The 19,953-nt window shown below is 55.0% G+C and overlaps 1 protein-coding gene across 1 annotated transcript; it reads left to right on the top strand.

Annotated features, from left to right (window-relative positions):
- The first annotated feature begins 14,584 nt into the window (after nucleotides 1-14,584).
- On the top strand, nucleotides 14,585-15,174 carry NOP10 (NOP10 ribonucleoprotein). Its single transcript, XM_068179053.1, has 2 exons — nucleotides 14,585-14,665; nucleotides 14,847-15,174. The coding sequence occupies exons 1-2, from the start codon at nucleotides 14,612-14,614 to the stop codon at nucleotides 14,985-14,987; spliced, it is 195 nt and encodes a 64-aa protein (XP_068035154.1). The 5' UTR covers nucleotides 14,585-14,611; the 3' UTR covers nucleotides 14,988-15,174.
- Nucleotides 15,175-19,953: the final 4,779 nt, after the last annotated feature.

Below are 19,953 nucleotides of genomic sequence, written 5' to 3'. Positions count from 1 at the left end.
TCTGTCCAGGGACTCGGTGGAGTCACCATCATGGGATGTGTTTAAAAAAAGACTGGATGTGGCACTCAGTGCCATGGTTTAGCTGAGGTGGTGTTAGGGCATGGGCTGGACTTGATGACCTTAAAGGTCTCTTCCAATCCAGCAATTCTGTGATTCTGTGATTCTGTGACATCACAGACCAGGTTGTGACATCATATAGTTGGCTGTGACATCCCTGGTTTATTATGTGACATCACAGAGCAGGCTGTGACATCAGAGCATGCCTGTATGACATCACAGAGCAGAGCAAGCTGTGAGGTCAAAGAGTGTGCTGTGACATCATAGGGTGGCTGTGTTCCATCACTGAAGGTGTTGTGACATCAAAGGGTGGGTCTGTGAGCCCACAGAGGTGCTGTGTGACATTATAAGTGAGTTCTGCCATCACAGAGCAGGCTGTGACATCACAGAGCAGGCTGTGGCATCACAGAGGAGGTTGTGATGTCACAAAGTCACCTCTGACATTACAGGCTGGCTGTGTGACATCACAGAATGGGCTGTGAGGCCACAGAGAAGACTCTGCCATCATAGGAAAGGGCTCTGTGACATCACAGAGCAGCTGTGTGATGTCACAGAGAAGGCTGAGATAATACAGGGTGGGTTGTGACATCACAGAGCTGACTGTGAAATCACAGAGCAGGCTGTGACATCACAGCGAGGCTGCATAACATCACAAAGGTGGCTGTGACATCATAGAGATGGCTGTGACATCACAGGGTGTCTGTGACATCACAGGCTGGGCTGTGACATCACAGGGCAGATTTTGTGACATCACAGAGCAGACTGGGACCTCAAAGAGCAGGCTGTGACATCACAGGACAGCTGTGTGACCTCCCCTTCTCTAAATCTTATTTTTGTCTATTTCTGTGTCTTCTTGCAAATTTTGATTAACTTTAAATTGAACAGGCTTAGAGTTTGTGAAGTTGAATGGGCCAAGTTAATGCTTTGAGAAGTGTTTTGTGTGAATTGAATGTCATATTAAACCTTCTGCCAAAGTTTCTCTGATCTACTAAAGTTCCCAGTAAAGGCTGTTTTGTTGTTCGGAGCTCCAGAAAAACTCATTTTGGTATTTCTCCAATGCATCCAACTCAGAGGACACAAACAATCTTAATTCCTCTTAAATGTCTCCTTGAGAGAGTTGTTTGAGTCTTGTGTGTCCTGCTTGGCACAGCCCAGGCAGGGCTTTCACAGCCACATTCCACACTCCATTTCCCAGCTGGAGCCGCTGGTGCCTCTGAGTTCTGCTGCCCCAGCCCCAGGGACGCTCTCCTTGTCTGCCCATTCCCCCACGGTCTCTGGGCAGGGATGGCCTCAGTGGGGGCTGCTGACATCCTCAGCAACTTGGAGGCTGCTGCTGAATTTTACTGCTCCAGAGGCTTCTTCAGCCTTCAGCTCTTCAGTTCAGGAATTCAGTGTCCCAGGGCTCATAAATGTTCAGAACATCTTAACAAGCCAAACCTCTGGGAATAATGTAAGCATTCAAATCTTTTGTGGTTAATTAGCCCAATTACAGAAGCCTCTTCAAAGTGAATACACTATCTTTAAAAAGACAGTGAGAAAAGATTTTTTAGGTCCTGTTGGGGTTTTTTTTCTGTTAATTCATTGATATGTGCAATCTCCAATTGACAGTGAATCCGAGTGCCTCCTCATGCAGTTGGAACAGATATGAAAATCAAGACCCTTCATGGCTGACAATCAGTCAGACTCTGTCCCTACCCCCACCCCACCATCTCCCCCATCCAAGCCCTGGCACTCAGAGCAGCCTTGTGCAAATCTGAGCTCCCTCCAGCCCAGGCTGCACCTGCAGGTTTCAGCTCCTTGGCTCAAACTCCCACCTGCTTTCCTTGGAGAAGGAGCTGCCCGAGACACAGAGGGATGTTCATTTCTTGTCAGCCAACAAAGCCAAGGGAAGGCACAGCTCCATCAGATGCAAAAGTCATTCTTCTCTCTTGCTCTGCCCAGCCCCTGATCCCCACAGCCTGTCCTGTTTCCTTCATCCCTGCATTGCCAGGGACTTTCTGGGACAAGGGAGCTCTGCTCTGGGGATGGAGGGTGGTCCAAGTGCAGCCACTGGAGCAGGAACCACAACTCATCAGGTTTGTGTCCTTTGGGGGTCAGGAACTGGTGAGACTCAGAGGCACAGGAAGGTTTCTCTTCATGGCCAACATAAAATGTGAACATGATAAAATTTATAAAACATCAAAACCCTTCCCTCGGCTCCTTGTGACATCCCAGCCACATCTGACATGTCTGCCATCCACAAGGGATTGCCATAGAGGAAGGATTTTGACAAAGACATAAGAGGTGATATAAAATATAAAAATACAACTAATGTGCTGACTAAGAAGTTATTTAAACTTTTGAAAGATTGGGCAACTCCTGAAGTTCAAAGCATGAAACCACTGAAGGGAGACAAATTGGAATGACCAGAGAACAGCTGCAGGAGGAAATCTGGGAGCAACAGGAAGGACATAAATCCAGCTGCTCCAAATGAAGAGATGTCCTTAGACATGGCCATTTAACCAGGAGAGCTGGAAACACCTGAAGGGAGAGGGTAATGAAATATTACACTGAATGTTGATGGCAAAGGGAGGGGGGAAAATCTGTATTTCTTCTCCTGCCATCACTAGAAGAATCTAGTAGATCCAGGAAATTCCTGTTCCTGCAGGGAATACTTTGCCATTTCTTTGCCATCAAATGACACAGATAATAAAGATTTGCTTGTATAATATGAAAATACCAGATATTAAAACTTTTGCCCCTTTCCAGGCAGACATTGATGCGTGGAAAGACTCTAAAACTCAAAGACAAAGTGAGTTATAACATAGGTATTTTTTCAGCTGGGCAATGCAGGCAACTTCTGGAAAGGCATAAGCATCTAATCACTCTCAGCATTCTTTTTTACCCTCTAAAATGTTACATATTGCAAAACATTAGGTTTTGCAATACAACTATGCATATTCATTTCCTGGCTCCACCTTGTCCTGCTTCATATGCTAATCAGCTTATCAGTCCCTTGTGCCTTCACCTTCATACTTGTCTCTGGTGGTTGTCTTGGGGGTTGCAGGGGGATGAAGTAAGTGGTCATCATTAAAGCTGTCCTTCTCACCCCATCTTCATGCGCAAGCTTACGGATCCTGTGGTCACAGTCCAAACCACGAGGTTGGTCTAATCTGGTTTGGGGCTCTGAGGAGCCTTGTTATCTTGGTAGCCTTGTAACTTTGTCCTGTTTTGATGAACATCATCCTTCCCTTATCACACATCCTTGCATTCTTTCATATTGCTCTCGTAGGTGCACCCTGTCTTCCCATGACAGGCAGTTAGCACAGTAAAATGCAGCAAATATTAAACAATGCATATGTCATTTAAATATATATTTGTAATCCATACTCTTCTAATTCCTAACCCCGTGTCTCACCATCAGCTGTGTGCCCATGACCAGGCAGTGCCACTTGTGCCCTGAGGTGCCGAGCTGGGATTGGATCTCTCAGAGAGGAGCTGAGGGAGAGCAGAGCACCTTGCAAGCTGCAGGTCCCTGCCAGCCCCGCAGGGCTCCTGTGCCATCAACATCTGCTCTGCTCCAGCCTGGAACAGGGCCCAGCATGGTGCCGGGACCATCAGAGAGCTGAGGTGTGTGCTGGAATTCAATGCCCTCCCCATGGCGCAGCAGCCCTGCATTTCCCTGCTCCAGCCTTGGTCTCCAGCACAGCCGTGGAGGCTCTTTGGGCTCCTGAGTGTTCCTGCTGTGTCCGTGCCCCCAAGGGCACAGAGCAGCCTCCTCTCTCGGGCACTTGCCTGTTTTCCATGCCTTGCACAGGCGCTGGCCCTGCCCCACAAGGCCTGGGCTGAGTCCTGCCCTGCACGCTCAGCCAGGCTGGGATGGACACTGATGGTTTCTGTGCCAGGCTCTCTGAGCCCAGCCCAGCTCCCTGCAAGCTCTGCCAGCTGCCCTGAGCTCTGTGCAGCACCAAGGGCCTCTCCCCAGCACAGCCCAGCCGGCTCTGGCCCCACAGCTCTGCTCAGCCCAGGCTGCTCTGGCCACTGGCCCCACGGCCTCAGCCCCTGGCCAGGGCACAGCAGCAGCTGCAGCTCAGCCAGGACTCAGCCCCAGCCATGGGGGAAGGGGCTTGGCCAAGGCCAAAGGAGGCTCCCTGGGTGCCCTGCTCCCCTCGGGCTGAGGTGCTGAGAGCTCTGCAGCCCCTGCTGCCATCCCATCTGCCCAGGCCAGCACAAGAGCCCGGCCTTGGGGCCCTCCAGAGCTGCTCCTGCTCCAGGCCCAGGGCCCATCCCAGAGCTGGGGCAGCCACAAAGCTGTGCCCATTGCTGGTCATCGCTGCTCTGATGGGGATGGATCCTCAGCCACTTGGAGGCTGCTGATGAATTTTACACCTCCAGAGGCCTATTCTTTCTTGAGCTCTTCAGTCCAGGAATTCAGTGTGAAAAGCTCATAAACACTTGTTCAAAATGCCTGAACAAGAACAGCCCCTGGGATTAATTCAAGTTTTCAACTCTTCTGTGGTTAATTAGACAGATTTCTGAAGTGTATTCAAAGTGAATATTTAGTATATTGAAAACAATGCAGGGAATTGTTTTGTCCTGTTAAGTTTTGTTTTCCTGTTTACAGATTGGTATCAGCAATCCCCAAATGATATTGACCCCCCGCACCTTCTAATGCAGTCTGAATTGATATGAAAATCAAGACCCTTCATGTCTGACAATCAATAACACTTTGTCCCCACCCCCTCCCCACCATTTCCTTTATCCAGCCCCTGGAACTCCTATGGATCAGGAATGGTGTGGCCAGCAGGAGCAGGGCAGTGATTCTTCCCCTCAGCACTGGTTGGGCAGCACCTCGAGTCCGGTGTCCAGTTCTGGGCCCCCCAATTTAGGAAGGACATGGCGGGGCTGGAGTGTGTCCAGAGAAGGGCAACAAGGCTGCTGAGGGGTCTGGAGCACAAGTCCTGTGAGGAGCAGCTGAGGGAGCTGGGGTTGTTGATCCTGGAGAGGGGGAGGCTCAGGGGAGACCTCATCACTCTCTACAACTCCCTGACAGGAGGGTGCAGCCAGCTGGGGGTCGGGCTCTTTTCCCAGGGAACAGGGACAGGACAAGAGGACACAGCCTTCAGCCGCACCAGGGGAACTTTAGGCTGGACATTAGGAAATATTCTTCACACAAAGCGTGATTGGGCATTGGAATGGGCTGCCCAGGGAAGTGGTTGTGTCACCATCCCTGGAAGTGTTTCAGGAAAGACTGGATGTGGCACTCAGTGCCATGGTCTGGGTGACAAGGCGGTGTTGGGTCCCAGGTTGGACTTGATGCTCTCCCAGGTCTTTTCCAGCCTGGTTGATTCTCTGATGCTTGTGACACTGCAGGGCCTGGTGGCCCTAATAGGACCATGGTGACACTGTGTGTGACATGGCACCACAGAGCCAAGGGGCCATTGTGACTCTGTGGGGCTGAATGGAAGCAAGGAGTGCATTGTGACAGTCTGGGTCCTGGTGGAACCACAGAGGCCACTGTGACACTGCAGGGCCTTGTGGAACCAAGGGGCCATTGTGACACTGCGGAACCAAGGAGACCCCTGGGAGAGCCTGGGGACAATGGAATCAAGGGGCCATTGCTCCATTGCAAGGACTCTGGGAACTGAGGGAACAATTGTGACACTGTGGTGCCCCATGGAACCAAGGGTCCCTGGTGACACTGCAGGATCTTGTGTCACCAGGGCTCCATTGTGACACGGCAGCACCAAGGAATTCATTGTGGCTCTCTGAGGCCTCATGGAACCAAGAGGCCACAGTGACCCTGCAGGGCCTTGTGGAACCATGCAGAGCTCTGTGACAGAGCAGGACCTTCTGTCATGATGGGGCCATTGTGACACTGCAGGGTCCCATGGAACCAAGGGGCCAGTGCTGCTCCTCAGGGACTCGTGGAATGAAGGAAACATGTTTGACACTGTGGTGGCCCTTGGGACCAAGAGGCCATTGTGACACTGTGGGACCAAGGAGGGCATTGCTGTCCTGCCAGACCTCATGGAACCAAGATCCATTGTGACACTGCAGGGCCTTGGGGGACCAAGAGCCATTGTGACACTGCAGGGCCTTGAGGGACCAAGGATCCATTGCTGCACTGCCAGGCCTCATGGAACCAAGGATCCATTGTGACACTGCAGGGCCTTGGGACCAAGGGCCATTGTGACACTGTGGGGCCCAAGGACCCAAGGGATTTGGTGACACCAAGGGGTCCCATGGAACCAAAGGGACATTGTGACACTAGGAGGCCTCAAGGAATCATGGTGACCATTGGGTCACTCTGGGGCCTCATGGAACTGTGGTGACACCAAGTTGGCTGGGAGTGCGGATCAGCTGGAGGGCTCTGCACAGGGACCTGGTGAGGCTGGATCCAGGGCCCAAATCCAACAAGGTGAGGTTTAACAAGTCCAAGTGCCGGGTCCTGCACTCTGGCCACAACAACCCCTACAGCCCTACAGGCTGGGGACAGAGTGGCTGGACAGCAGCCAGGCAGAAAGGGACCTGCAGGGACTGATGGACAGCAGTGGCACAAACAATGACATTTATTTGTAGACAATATTGAAAATGTAAAACAAAGAAAAAGAACCTCCAAAATGAAACCAAAAAGAAGTTTCAGAGATTACTTTTATTACAAGTGATTTGCAGAAACTGGCCAGCTGTTTAATGTTTCTGAAAGCATCCAGTCATCAGTGTCCACACTGCAGCCTTGAGCTCCTGGTTCCTCAGGCTGTAGATGAGGGGGTTCAGGGCTGGAGGCACCACTGAGTACAGAACTGACAGGACCAGATCCAGGGATGGGGAGGAGATGGAGGGGGGCTTCAGGTAAGCAAACATAATAGTGCTGAGGAACAAGGAGACCACAGCCAGGTGAGGGAGGCAGGTGGAAAAGGCTTTGTGCCGTCCCTGCTCAGAGGGGATCCTCAGCACGGCCCTGAAGATCTGCACATAGGAGAAAACAATGAACACAAAACAACCAAGTCCTAAACAGGCACTAACTGCAAGAAGCCCAAGTTCCCTGAGGTAGGATTTGGAGCAGGAGAGCTTGAGAATCTGTGGGACTTCACAGAAGAACTGGCCCAGGGCATTGCCATGGCACAGGGGCAGGGAAAATGTATTGGTTGTGTGCAGCAGAGCATTGAGAAAGCCACTGGCCCAGGCAGCTGCTGCCATGTGGGCACAAGCTCTGCTGCCCAGGAGGGTCCCGTAGTGCAGGGGTTTGCAGATGGACACGTAGCGGTCATAGCACATGATGGTCAGGAGGAAAAGCTATGCTGACATGAAAAAGACAAAAAAAAATACCTGTGCAGCACATCCTGAGTAGGAGATGGTGGTGGTGTCCCATAGGGAATTGTGCATGGCTTTGGGGACAGTGGTGCAGATGGAGCCCAGGTCGCTGAGGGCCAGGTTGAGCAGGAAGAAGAACATGGGCGTGTGCAGGTGGTGGCCGCAGGCTACGGCGCTGATGATGAGGCCGTTGCCCAGGAGGGCAGCCAGGGAGATGCCCAGGAAGAGGCAGAAGTGCAGGAGCTGCAGCTGCCACGTGCCTGCCAGTGCCAGCAGGAGGAAGTGGCTGATGGAGCTGCTGTTGGACGTTTCTTCACTCTGGGAATCATGGACTACTGAAAGAAGATATTGACAAGACGGGAAAGATTTCAGTGTGTCATTCCTATGTTTTTTATTAGGAATCCCCCCCAAAATACTTCTCCTTGTTGGCTGAACTTTGCTCAGCCTTTTTTCGCTGAGGTCAGGTTTGTGCTGCTGCCTCATCTTCGACACTGCTCTCAGCCTGAACACTGGGGAGCCCATAGGGAAAACAGGGCTCGCTGTGCCCCAGTGCAGTCAGACCTGCGGGTCCCACTCGGGAGCCCTTTGCTCATTTCAGCTTCCTCTGTTTCAGGGTGATCAAACTTCCAACGTGCTTGAACAATAAACTGGCCTTTTTGAAGACTTCAGTTTCATTGTCAGCATCTCTAAATTCTTCTACCTTTCCCTGTGCAGCTGGAAATGGAGGGATACCAAGGGTTGGTCTGGCTCTCTGCTTTTTTTCTCAGTGCTACCCAGAGTGCTTTTGTCACAGGAAACTCAGACTTTTTGTCACAGGCATCATGATTAGCAGATCTTGAAATGCTCTCAAGTCCCTGAGCACTAAGTCACGGGGAATTAAAGCCACACAGACCACATTTTCAGTGCTCAAACACAGCCCTGTTGCTGCTGCTGCTGCTGCTGCTGAAATAGAATCAACTGACAGAGGCCATCACAGAAATTGCCTCTGGAGTGCCAAATCAAATGAAAAAATCCACCAGGAGAAAGAGAAACCAGAATTTTTCGACTCGCTTCATTGTTTCTTCTGAGCAGCAGCAGAAAATGGAGATGCCCAGAGATATTTCCAGCTGCTGCTGATCCCAGTGGAGCCCAGCCTGCTGCCCAGTCCCAGATTTCTCACCCTCCAGCAGACGCCCTGGTTCCCTGCAGGTGCCGTGGGATGGCACTCAGGAGGATCTGCTCCAAGGCCTTCCCCTGGAGCACGCTCAGGCTGCCAGGCCTATGGATCCTGGATCATCCTTCCCACCGAGCCTTCCTGTGCACGGCTGTTCCATTTGCACCTTTGCGCTCAGCTTGGACTTCTCCACTTCACCAGGAGTGCTGGGAAAGGATGGAGAGCAGCCTGGCAAGCTCTTTCTGCAGCTCCCTCTTTACCCTGGGGAGGTAGAACATCCCACAGGAAAGCAACTGGTGCCACAAGGAGCGGGTGGCCTCAGGCACCTTTGGGGATGGAACAAGGCCTTGGTTTGACATAAGTAAGCACAAGCAATTCACATGAGTAAACAAGTAATTCGCACAGACATGCCTAAGTACTTAGCACCAGTTAGCATAACAAAAACCTGGCAGGCCTAACTTGACATGAGAGTGACCTGACAAAAAGCTTTTGACACAGTCTACCAGAAGAACTAAGGGCAAGTGTGGAATCAGCCCTGTGCAGGGAAGCCCTGAGGAAGACTTTGTGCTGCTTTGGGGCATCGAGACCGCTCCTGGCCAGGGCCTGGACATCAGCTTCAAGTATGGGAATCTGACACAATGTATTTCCAACCGCCTGCCTATGGAATCACCTCAGCAGTGTAAAGATGGATGGTGATTTTGATACAACTCCGACATCAACCCACTGAAATTTATACATGGTGGAGAAACATTTCAGTGGGTGCAGACCCTTGCCCTCCTGCCAGGTCAATAAAAGGGCTTTTGGCTGACAATGCATTTGTCTGCCGATTTGTTTGAATGAGGGAGACCCCTCAGGACTGCTGTATCCTGAGGGAACAGCATTGGCCTTGGCCTGTAGGCACCTGCACAAGCTTAAAATCAGCTGCCTCAGCTTCCAGGACCTCTCTTGGCCGGCATCCTGACGTGGATGGAGGACTGCTGCGAGGCACTGCTGGGACCCAGCGGGACAGGACCGGCTGTCTCGTGTCCACGTAGCACACCTTACACAGCCAGGGCCATCCCAAAACCAGACAAACACTCACGTGTCAGCACAGGGGAGCAAGGAGCACTGGGCTCCTCTCAGGGTATCTCAGCTGGGCTCACTCCACAACACACCCCCACTTTCAGGTCTGCTGATGCCCAGCTGCCAGAAATGCCTACCTTGTTCTCTCCAGGGTGCACAGGGAGAGCCAATGAGCAGGACGCCTTGGGAGGCAAACCTTCCCAGCCTTTTCTGAGGCCAGGGACACACCAAGATCAGCCAAGACTCTCCACGCTGCCTGGCCCACCCAGCCCAGCTCTGTGCTGGCCCTGGGCCACAGCAGCTTCCACCAAGCAAGAGCCACATGCACATTGCCAAGAGTTGAAACACAGCAGACAGGGAAGAGGTGAAAGTGTGTGTGTAAAGGCCTTTTAATTCACAGCTCTCAGAGAGAGCTCTGGGGCTCACGGCTGGACAGAGACGCTCCTGCTCACGCCTCTGTCCAAAGGGGGGAACACACCCTGCTGCAGGTGCTTGGGTTGGTCTCCACAGGTCCAGGCAGATGCCAAACCTGCTCTTCACAGCCTTCTCCCTTGCCCTGCCCCTCTGCCAAGTGCAATGGGCCTCAGGCAGTGAAAGGACCACAGAGAGCCAAAGGAGGACCCTTGCACCTGCCTCGCTGGGCGCTCCCTGGGAAGCACTTTCCTTGAGAAGCAAGCCCCTTTCCTCCAAAGGCATTTCCCCAAATGTGTAGCTGTCCTGGGGAACACCAACACACTCTCAAGAAAAGCTGGCAAGGCTGAATGACTTCAGGTCCTTTCAGGACAGGCACTCCGGCTGTAGCTCGTATTCCCCCAAGTGTGTTTCCAGGTGGAGGTTCAGAGGGGCAGCCCCAGGCCCTCTACAAACACAAGCTGCCTGCTGCCTCTTCACCTGCCTCAACTCCTGCCTGCGGTCACTGCAGCAAAACCAGGCTGTTCCAGCCAGAGCCCAGAGCCCTGTTCCCGCAGGACGCTCTTGCCAACACCTTCCAGGACTCTCCGCTGTGCATGCAGCACTTTTCATGCCAGCTCTCAACAGGCTTTGGAACGCAGAGCACAACCTGGCTGGCTCTGCCACCAGCACAGCCCAAACACAGGGGGAGGAAGAAGCAGCAGGGGTTGTTTTGTGGCCATGCCCAAGAGAAACTGGAAGGGTGCCCTCCCTCTGGTCTCCCTTGGTTGGCTTTCTGACTGGGTCTGAGGCTGGGGCTGCCATTCCTCGGTTCTGGGGACCAGAACCACACCCGGGATCCCAGCACTGCCTGACAGCGCTCCGGGCACTGGCACAGTCACATGTCTGAGTCTCGGGCACCGTGCTGCTGCTTCAGCTGCTCTTAGGCACACCAAAGCTCTCTGTTAAGCCCAGATGGTCTCTGGTTCTGCCCTCTTCCTGATCCTGTACAGGGATGGAGCACTGCTGTGCTTTCAGGAAGGTATTCTTGAAAACTTGCAGCATTCCAAGCTCCTTTGCCCTCCGTGAATGCTTGCCATGGAATCCCTCACAGCTGGGTTCAGAGCATCCTCAGCTTGGCTCTTCCAAAATCCAGGGGCTCCAGGGTGCTCAGCAGGATCTGTAACTCCACAGTGTTGTGGAACTGGACCTTCAGCACGGGGTCCTTCCCAGCCTGATCTGCCCTCGTTCCTCTGAGTGTGTGCACAAAACACGGCGTGGAAGAGAACGGCAGCAGGGGCCTGTGTGTCCCAGGGCCCCGGATTTGCATCGCTGCAGCTCCACAGAGATGCAGGTAAAGCGAAGAAGCCAAAGTGTTCATTAATGGAAGGCGAAGCAAAGGGATGAGCTGGGAGGGAAGAAAGGGGATGGGCAGGGTCTGAGGGCTGCAGGGAGGGAGCTGTCACCAGGGAGGGAGAAGGCAGGAGCTATGGGAGCTTCCCACAGGCTCAGCTGTGCCAGTCATCAGCTGTGCCTGGAGCTCCAGCTGGTCTCCTCTGGTCTCCAGGTGGTCTCACCTTCCAAGGGATCTGCAGGTCTGGTTCTTCTGAGCCAGCAGATGAAAGTAGCTCTGCAGCTCTTCCCTCCAACATCACCTGAACAAATATGGTTCTGCAGGAGGGGCTGTTGTTTTCACTCAGGGCTTGAAGGGCTGGAAGAGAGAGGGGAACAGCGCCTCGGTCAGAGCCTGGATCTGCTGGAATCCAAGGAGACCTTTCTGCCAGGGCCATCCCACCCAGCTCTTGCCATGACCACAAGAGAGGAGGGGGCAAGGGGATCAGCTGCAAGGTGCTGGCAATGGATCCCCCTGCCCACATTCCTGAAATCTCTGTGTGCTCTGCTCACGCCACCCCTCGTCCACACAGGGAGCGAAGCCCACCGCAGCCAGGCAGGGATTGCAGCTCCCTGCCCAGGCATTGCAGCTCTCCCGGCCAGACCCCGCTGACAGCCCGCTGCCCTCACTCACCCTCACGGAGGGCCTGGAGCTCTTCCTTCTGCCCCATCAGGAGCACCCAGCGATCCCTGGGAACACAGGCTAGCCATAACTAAGGCTACTGTGGCTATTTTCCAGTTTGCTTTATGGCTTAATAAGGTGAGGAATTAATGGATCTTTAACTTCTGCTGGAGGGCAGGCACGTGGATTCAGAGCTATCACACACTAACTGTACGGTTTTGGGGTTACTTTAATAATGGTACCCACTGTGAGGAAATGACACCGGGGGAAATTTTCTCCCAGCCCTTCACCAGCTCTTTGGGTCTGCCCCACCAGTTTTCAAAGGGTTCAGATCCACTCTAAATACTAATGCTGTCATACAGTGGCTGGTGTTGCTGACAGGCCTGTCACATTTAGCGTTCAGAGAGAAGGGAAGATTAACCTGGAATACCAGCCTGACACCTACCCCAGAGACTAGGGGTGCTGCTGCCCCAGAGCCTGCCCCTGCCCCACAGCCCACCTCAGAAATGAACCACTCAGACTGGATGGGGGTTCTGGTGAAGGAGATGGGCCAGATGCTGAAGGAGTACATTTCCCCAGCTGGTGAGAAAGCCTCCCCCTGCCTCAAAGAGGGAGAGTCTGATGGTGCAGCAGTGGAACCCACAGATGTTACAAGCGTCCATGTTCCAGCTGAACCGCACGGGCAGTCACAGCCAGCAGCAGTCGCCCCTGTGGAAACGAGGAAGTCTAAGATGAAATCAGAGCACCCAGACAGGGATAAGAATGGAGGGCCCTCACAACCCACAGGAGAGCCAGAGGTTGAGATCATCACCGAGTCCCTGACGTACGAAAGTCTCCATAACCTGCACAAAGACATTGTACGACAGGGACGTGAGGCTTATCCAACCTGGTTACTCCGGGTCTGGGACCCTGTGGATACAGGCATGCAACTGGATGGTGGTGAGGCAAGGAATCGGGGACCCTTGACCCAGGACTCAGGTATGAATCAGATTTTTGTAAAGGAGTCAGGGTCCCTTTCTCTCTAGGAGCGGCTTTTAATGAGTGTCAGAGAGAGGTTTGTCCACAGGGAGAGAATGCAGGAGCACCACCATAGAATGCGCTGGAAAACCCTTGAGGAAGGGATCCAACAGCTGAGAGAAGAGGCAGTATCGAGGTACTCTTTGGGAGGGATGGACAGAATGACGATGACCGCAACAAGGTCAGGTGCACAGGGAAATGTTGTGGAATCTGGCAAATCTAGGGTCATCTCCACACACCGCCTTCATTGCAACGATTAACGCCGATACCAACCGAGACACAGCGGGTTCTGCTGCCAAGCTTAGAAATTATGAGAGCATGATCAACGGCCCGCTGCAGGCTCACGTCTCTGCTGTGATCAAGGACCTCAAAGAGGAGATGAGGGAGATGAAGGAGGAGGTGAGTGTCCTGGATTGACTGTATGATGCTTTTATCCCCAGTCGTCTGTTCTTTTTATGCTGAATAATAAGTTTTGCACCTTTAAGATTTGTTCCAGGGGTGAAGGCGGCGGCGGGGAAGCAGTGCGGAGTTTGTTTTCAGAAACGGCACTCACTCCTCCACATTCCTGCTCCTGGACTGTGTTGTCCGTGGGTGGAGAGACAGCGAGACAGAGCTCTCCTCTGCTTTTAGTTAGTTTTAGCTAGCTGAGGCGAAGAAGTTCCCAGGACTGTGGCTTTTCCCTTTTCTTTGGACCTGCTCAAACCTGCTCTGGACTGAGCACAAGAAGAGCTCCGGCAGCTCGCACCCGGGGCCCACCAGGCCCGGCCTGGGCTGCGACATTTCCAGCGCCGGAAAAAGGGACCGAGTGAGCCGAGCTGCAACCCGTGGAGGGGACTTGCTGAGTTTGTCTCTCTTTTGGAGCGGCAAGAAGTTTTATTGTTTAATATTGTTTAGGTTTTCTTCCTTCATAAGCGGAGAAGACCCAAACTACCTTTCTTTGAACCCAAACTCACTTTTTCACGCCAAAATCGTCCCCCTGCCTCCCTGGCTTGACCTTTTAAGGTCAGACTCACTTTTTTTTCTTTTTTTTTTTCAATCCAGACTCTCCTTTTTAGGTCCAAAATGCCCCATTTTACAGCTCAAACCCCCATTTATGGCCCAAACTCCCCCTTTTTGGACCCAAACTCCCCCTTTTTGGGTCCAGACTTCCCATCTGGGTACTCAAATTCCCATTTTTGGGCACAAATTTCCTTTTTTTTTTTTGGTCCAAATTCTCTCTTTTTGAAACCAAATTCCCCCTTTCAGCCCCAAATTTCCCCTTTTTGTTGCTCAAATCCCCTTTTTTGGCCCCAAATTCTCCGCTTCTGGACCCAAATCCCCCTTTTTGAGCCCAAACTTTCCCTTCCTGGACACACATTCCTCCTTTTTGTGCCCAAATTCCCCTTCTTAGACCCAAACACGCTTTTTTTGAGCCCAAACTCCCCTTTCCACCCCTAAATCTCCCCTTTTTTCCCCCCAAATTTCCCCCCTTGGCTCCCATTGGATGCCCTGGGTTGAGCTGGACTCCGGGCTCACTTCCGGGACTACATTTCCCATCACTCCCCTCGCCATTTCCGGTACAAACCCCGCCCTCCTTTCCTTTTCTCCTGAGGCGACTTCCGGTCCGCTGTCCCGTTGGCGCCGCCATGTTCCTGCAGTGCTACGAGAACGAGCGCGGGGAGCGCGTTTACACCCTGCGGGTACGGGCCGGTTTTGGGACGATTTTGGGGGCGTTGGGAGGGGATTTGGGGCGGACTCTGAGGGGATCCGCGGTGTTTGGGTGTCCGGGGTGCGGTTTGGGGGCGATGCGGGCGAGTTTGGGTGTGCTGGGCGGGGCGATTTGCGGTCTCTCGGTGTCTCCCTGACGCTCTGTCCCCACAGAAGGTGTCCCCGGACGGGGTCCCCACACGCTCGGCGCACCCCGCCCGCTTCTCCCCCGATGATAAATTCTCCCGGCACCGCCTGGCCCTGAAGCGGCGCTTCGGGGTTTTGCCAACGCAGCGAGGCCGGACCGTGCTCTGAGGCGCCCCAAAAATCCCGCCCGGACCCCCGAGATGGCCCCGAGATCCTCGGAGGGATCCCTGCCATGAGAGGAAATCCAGTCGAATTTCCTCTGAAAATTCGGACTGAACGGAAATGGGGTGAAAGGAACGTTTCAAAGAGGAGAAAAAAGGAAATATTAAAGGATGGAGCGGTCGAGGGTCCCTGAGTTTTGATGTCCAAATAAATTGAGGGGTTTTTTTTCCTGGTTTTGGGGTTTTTTTTGGGTCTGGGGAGGGAATTTAGGGGGCTGACAGGGCTCTATGGAGCGCGGGGGATGATGGGAGCTGTAGGCGCGGGTATAACGGGGCTCTATGGGGCGCGAGGGATGATGGGAGCTGTAGGCGCGGGTATAACGGGGCTCTATGGAGCGCGGGGGATGATGGGAGCTGTAGGCGCGGGTATAACGGGGTTCAATGGGGCGCGGGGGATGATGGGAGTTGTAGGCGCGGCTATAACGGATTTCTATGGGGCGCGGGGGATGACGGGAGTTGCAGGCGCGGATATAACGGGGCTCTATGGGGTGCGGGGGATGATGGGAATTGTAGGCGCGGCTATAACGGGGCTCTATGGAGCGCGGGGGATGATGGGAGTTGTAGGCGCTGCTTTAACGGAGCTCAATTGGGGCCGCGGGGCATCACGGGAGATGAAGGCGCTGCTTCATTGGAGCCGCGGGGCATCACGGGAGGTAGAGGCATGGCGGTCAATGCGCGCGACGAGCGCCGCGGGGCGTGACGGGAGCTGTAGTCCCGGAAGTCGCTGTAACGGAGCGCTTGGGGGTCCCTGAGGGCACTTGAAGGTTCACTGAGGCACCTGGAGGGATCCTGTGGGGTCCGGGAAACCCCTGGGGGGCCCCTGGGGAGCTCTGAGGGGTCTCTTTGGGGCTCAGGACGTGACGGGAATTGTAGGGCCGGAACTCGGCAGTGAGGGGACTCTGTGGCCGCGGGGCACGACGGGAGCTGGAGTCCCCGCTTTAATGGCGCTCCGTGCGTGCCGCGGTGCATGATGGGAGCTGTAGTCCCGAAGGTGGCGCCGGAAGGCCTCTGTGTGGTTTGGGGCACTTGGAGGTCCGAGGAAGCATTCGGGGGCCCCGGATGGGCTCTGGGGGGGCACCCGGGGGTCCCGGAGGGTCTGTGGGTCTCCTGTGGTTGTGGAGCGCGGGGCCTGACGGGACTTGTAGTCCTGGCTCTATTGGGCCGCTATGGGGCCGCGGTGCATGGCGGGAATTGAAGTCCCGGCTCCATTAGGCTCTATGGGGCCGCGGTGCATGGCGGGAATTGAAGTCCCGGCTCCATTAGGCTCTATGGGGCCGCGGTGCATGGCGGGAATTGTAGGCTCCAGGTCTCCAAAATGGCGCCGCCTCCAGGCCCCGCCTTCAGGTTCTTTTCTCGGGCGCTGATTGGCTGAAGACAGTGACGGGCAGGAGCCTCAGCCAATGGGAGGCGGGAACGGCCCATTCAAACCGTCCAGTTCCTCCCAGTACAGCCCAGTGCACCCCCAGTGCATCCCAGTTCATCCCAGTCCCTCCCAGTACACCCCCAGTGCCCCTCCAGTTCATCCCAGTCCCTCCCAGTACACCCCCAGTGCATCCCAGTTCATCCCAGTCCCTCCCAGTACACCCCCAGTGCCCCTCCAGTCCCTCCCAGTTCATCCCAGTTCATCCCAGTTTGCCCCTGTGTCTCCCAGTCCTCCCAGTGCCATTCCCAGTTCATCCCAGTGCGCCCCAGTCCGTCCCAGCATCACTCCCAGTCTGTCCCAGTATCCCCCAGTTTGTCCCAGTCCTTCCGCGACCACACCGATGCCCCGCCCCCAGCCTTGGCCACGCCCCCTTTCCCATGCCCCGCCCCCATCCTTGGCCACGCCCCCTTTCCCATGCCCCGCCCCAACCCTTGGCCACGCCCCTCCCAGTTCCCCCCCCCCATTTCCAGTTCCCTGCGGCTGCTCTGGGAAGGTGAGTGGGGCCCCAGTAACTCCCAGTTCATCCCAGTAACCCCCCAGTAACTCCCAGTAACTCCCAGTTCATCCCAGTAACCCCCCAGTAACCCCCCAGTAACTCCCAGTTCATCCCAGTAACTCCCAGTTCCCCCCCAGTAACTCCCAGTTCATCCCAGTAACCCCCCAGTAACCCCCCAGTAACTCCCAGTTCATCCCAGTAACTCCCCAGTAACTCCCAGTTCATCCCAGTAACTCCCAGTCCCTCCCAGTTCATCCCAGTAACCCCCCAGTAACTCCCAGTTCCCCCCCCAGTCCCTCCCAGTTCATCCCAGTAACTCCCAGTAACCCCCCAGTAACTCCGAGTCCCTCCCAGTAACTCCCAGTCCCTCCCAGTAACTCCCAGTAACCCCCCAGTAACTCCCAGTTCATCCCAGTAACTCCCAGTTCCCCCCCAGTAACTCCCAGTTCATCCCAGTAACCCCCCAGTAACCCCCCAGTAACTCCCAGTTCATCCCAGTAACCCCCCAGTAACCCCCCAGTAACTCCCAGTTCATCCCAGTAACTCCCAGTTCCCCCCCAGTAACTCCCAGTTCATCCCAGTAACCCCCCAGTAACTCCCAGTTCCCCCCCAGTAACTCCCAGTTCATCCCAGTAACCCCCCAGTAACTCCCACTTCCCCCCCAGTCCCTCCCAGTTCATCCCAGTAACTCCCAGTAACCCCCCAGTAACTCCAAGTCCCTCCCAGTAACTCCCAGTCCCTCCCAGTAACTCCCAGTAACCCCCCAGTAACTCCCAGTTCATCCCAGTAACCCCCCAGTAACCCCCCAGTAACTCCCAGTTCATCCCAGTAACTCCCAGTAACCCCCAGTAACTCCCAGTTCATCCCAGTAACCCCCCAGTAACTCCAAGTCCCTCCCAGTAACTCCCAGTCCCTCCCAGTCCCCCCCCCCCAGTTCATCCCAGTAAGTCCCAGTCCCTCCCAGTCCATCCCAGTTCATCCCAGTTTGCCCAGTTCTCTCCCAGTAGTCCCCGGATGGTCCCAGTCCCCCCCCGCCCAGTTCGTCCCAGTTTGTCCCAGTTCGTCCCAGTTTGTCCCAGTTTGTCCCAGTTCGTCCCAGTCCCGCCCTGCTCAGGAATCCCAGTGACTCATCCCCCCCCCCAGTTTGTCCCAGTTCCCTCTCAGTAACTCCCAGTCCCCTCCCAGTCCCCTCCCAGTTCCCCCCAGTTTGTCCCAGTCCCCTCCCAGTCCCCTCCCAGTTTGTCCCAGTCCCACCCTGCTCAGGAATCCCAGTGACTCATCTGTCCCCAGTCCCTCCCAGTTTATCCCAGTCCATCCCAGTCCCCTCCCAGTTTGTCCCAGTAACTCCCAGTTCCCTCCCAGTTCCCTCCCAGTAACTCCCAGTCCCCTCCCAGTCCCTCCCAGTTTGTCCCAGTCCCCTCCCAGTATCACCCAGTTCCATCCCAGTTGCTCCCAGTTTGTCCCAGTTTCTCCCAGTCCCTCCCAGTCCCTCCCAGTTTGTCCCAGTCCCCTCCCAGTAACTCCCAGTTCCCTCCCAGTTTGTCCCAGTCCCCTCCCAGTATCACCCAGTCCCTCCCAGTTCCCTCCCAGTAACTCCCAGTCCCTCCCAGTCCCCTCCCAGTTTGTCCCAGTCCCCTCCCAGTAACTCCCAGTTCCCTCCCAGTTTGTCCCAGTCCCCTCCCAGTATCACCCAGTCCCCTCCCAGTCCCTCCCAGTCCCCTCCCAGTTTGTCCCAGTCCCTCCCAGTCCCCTCCCAGTCCCTCCCAGTTTGTCCCAGTCCCTCCCAGTTCCCTCCCAGTTCTCTCCCAGTAAATCCCAGTTCCCTCCCAGTATCACCCAGTCCCCTCCCAGTCCCTCCCAGTCGCTCCCAGTTTGTCCCAGTTTGTCCCAGTCCCCTCCCCCCCCCCAGGGATCAGAGGTCACGGAATGGAGAGGGAACGGCTCCGGGCACTGGTGATACTGGGAGGTACTGGTTTATACTGGGAGGGACTGGGAGGGAACGGGGAGGGGACTGGGACAGACTGGGAGGGACTGGGAGAGACTGGGAGAGACTGGGAGGTACTGGTTTATACTGGGAGGGAACGGGGAGGGGACTGGGACAAACTGGGAGGGAACTGGGACAAACTGGGAGGGACTGGGAGGGACTGGGAGGTACTGGTTTATACTGGGAGGGAACGGGGAGGGGACTGGGACAAACTGGGAGGGACTGGGTGGTACTGGTTTATACTGGGAGGGAACGGGGAGGGGACTGGGACAAACTGGGAGGGACTGGGAGAGAACAGGGACAAACTGGGAGGGACTGGGAGGTACTGGTTTATACTGGGAGGGAACAGGGAGGGGACTGGGACAAACTGGGAGGGACTGGGAGGTACTGGTTTATACTGGGAGGTACTGGTTTATACTGGGAGGGACTGGGAGGTACTGGTTTATACTGGGAGGTACTGGTCTGAACTGGGAGGGACTGGGAGGTACTGGTTTATACTGGGAGGGACTGGTGTGGACTGGGATGATTTTGGGGGTTACTGGGAGGAACTGGGCCCAGTTCCCGGCCCAAACTGGTTTAACTGGTGTCCCCTCCCCCCTCCCAGTTCTGTCCCTGGCCAGAGGGGACCCCCCCGGTGAGTGACTGGGACAAACTGGGACAAACTGGGACAAACTGGGATGAACTGGGAGGGACTGGGACAAACTGGGAGGGAACTGGGAGGGACTGGGACAAACTGGGAGGGACTGGGAGGGAACTGGGATGAACTGGAACAAACTGGGAGGGAACTGGGATGAACCGGGAGGGAATTGGGAGGGACTGGGACAAACTGGGATGAACTGGGACAAACTGGGAGGGAACTGGGAGGGACTGGGACAAACTGGGAGGGACTGGGAGGGAACTGGGAGGAACTGGAACAAACTGGGAGGGACTGGGAGGGAACTGGGATGAACCGGGAGGGACTGGGACAAACTGGGAGGGACTGGGAGGGACTGGGACAAACTGGGAGGGCC

The sequence above is a fragment of the Anomalospiza imberbis genome, unplaced genomic scaffold (genome assembly GCF_031753505.1).
Source record: "Anomalospiza imberbis isolate Cuckoo-Finch-1a 21T00152 unplaced genomic scaffold, ASM3175350v1 scaffold_684, whole genome shotgun sequence".
NCBI lineage: Eukaryota > Metazoa > Chordata > Aves > Passeriformes > Viduidae > Anomalospiza > Anomalospiza imberbis.
The sequence above is the reverse complement of the archived record's forward strand: the minus strand, read 5'-3'. Positions and strand labels throughout refer to the sequence as shown.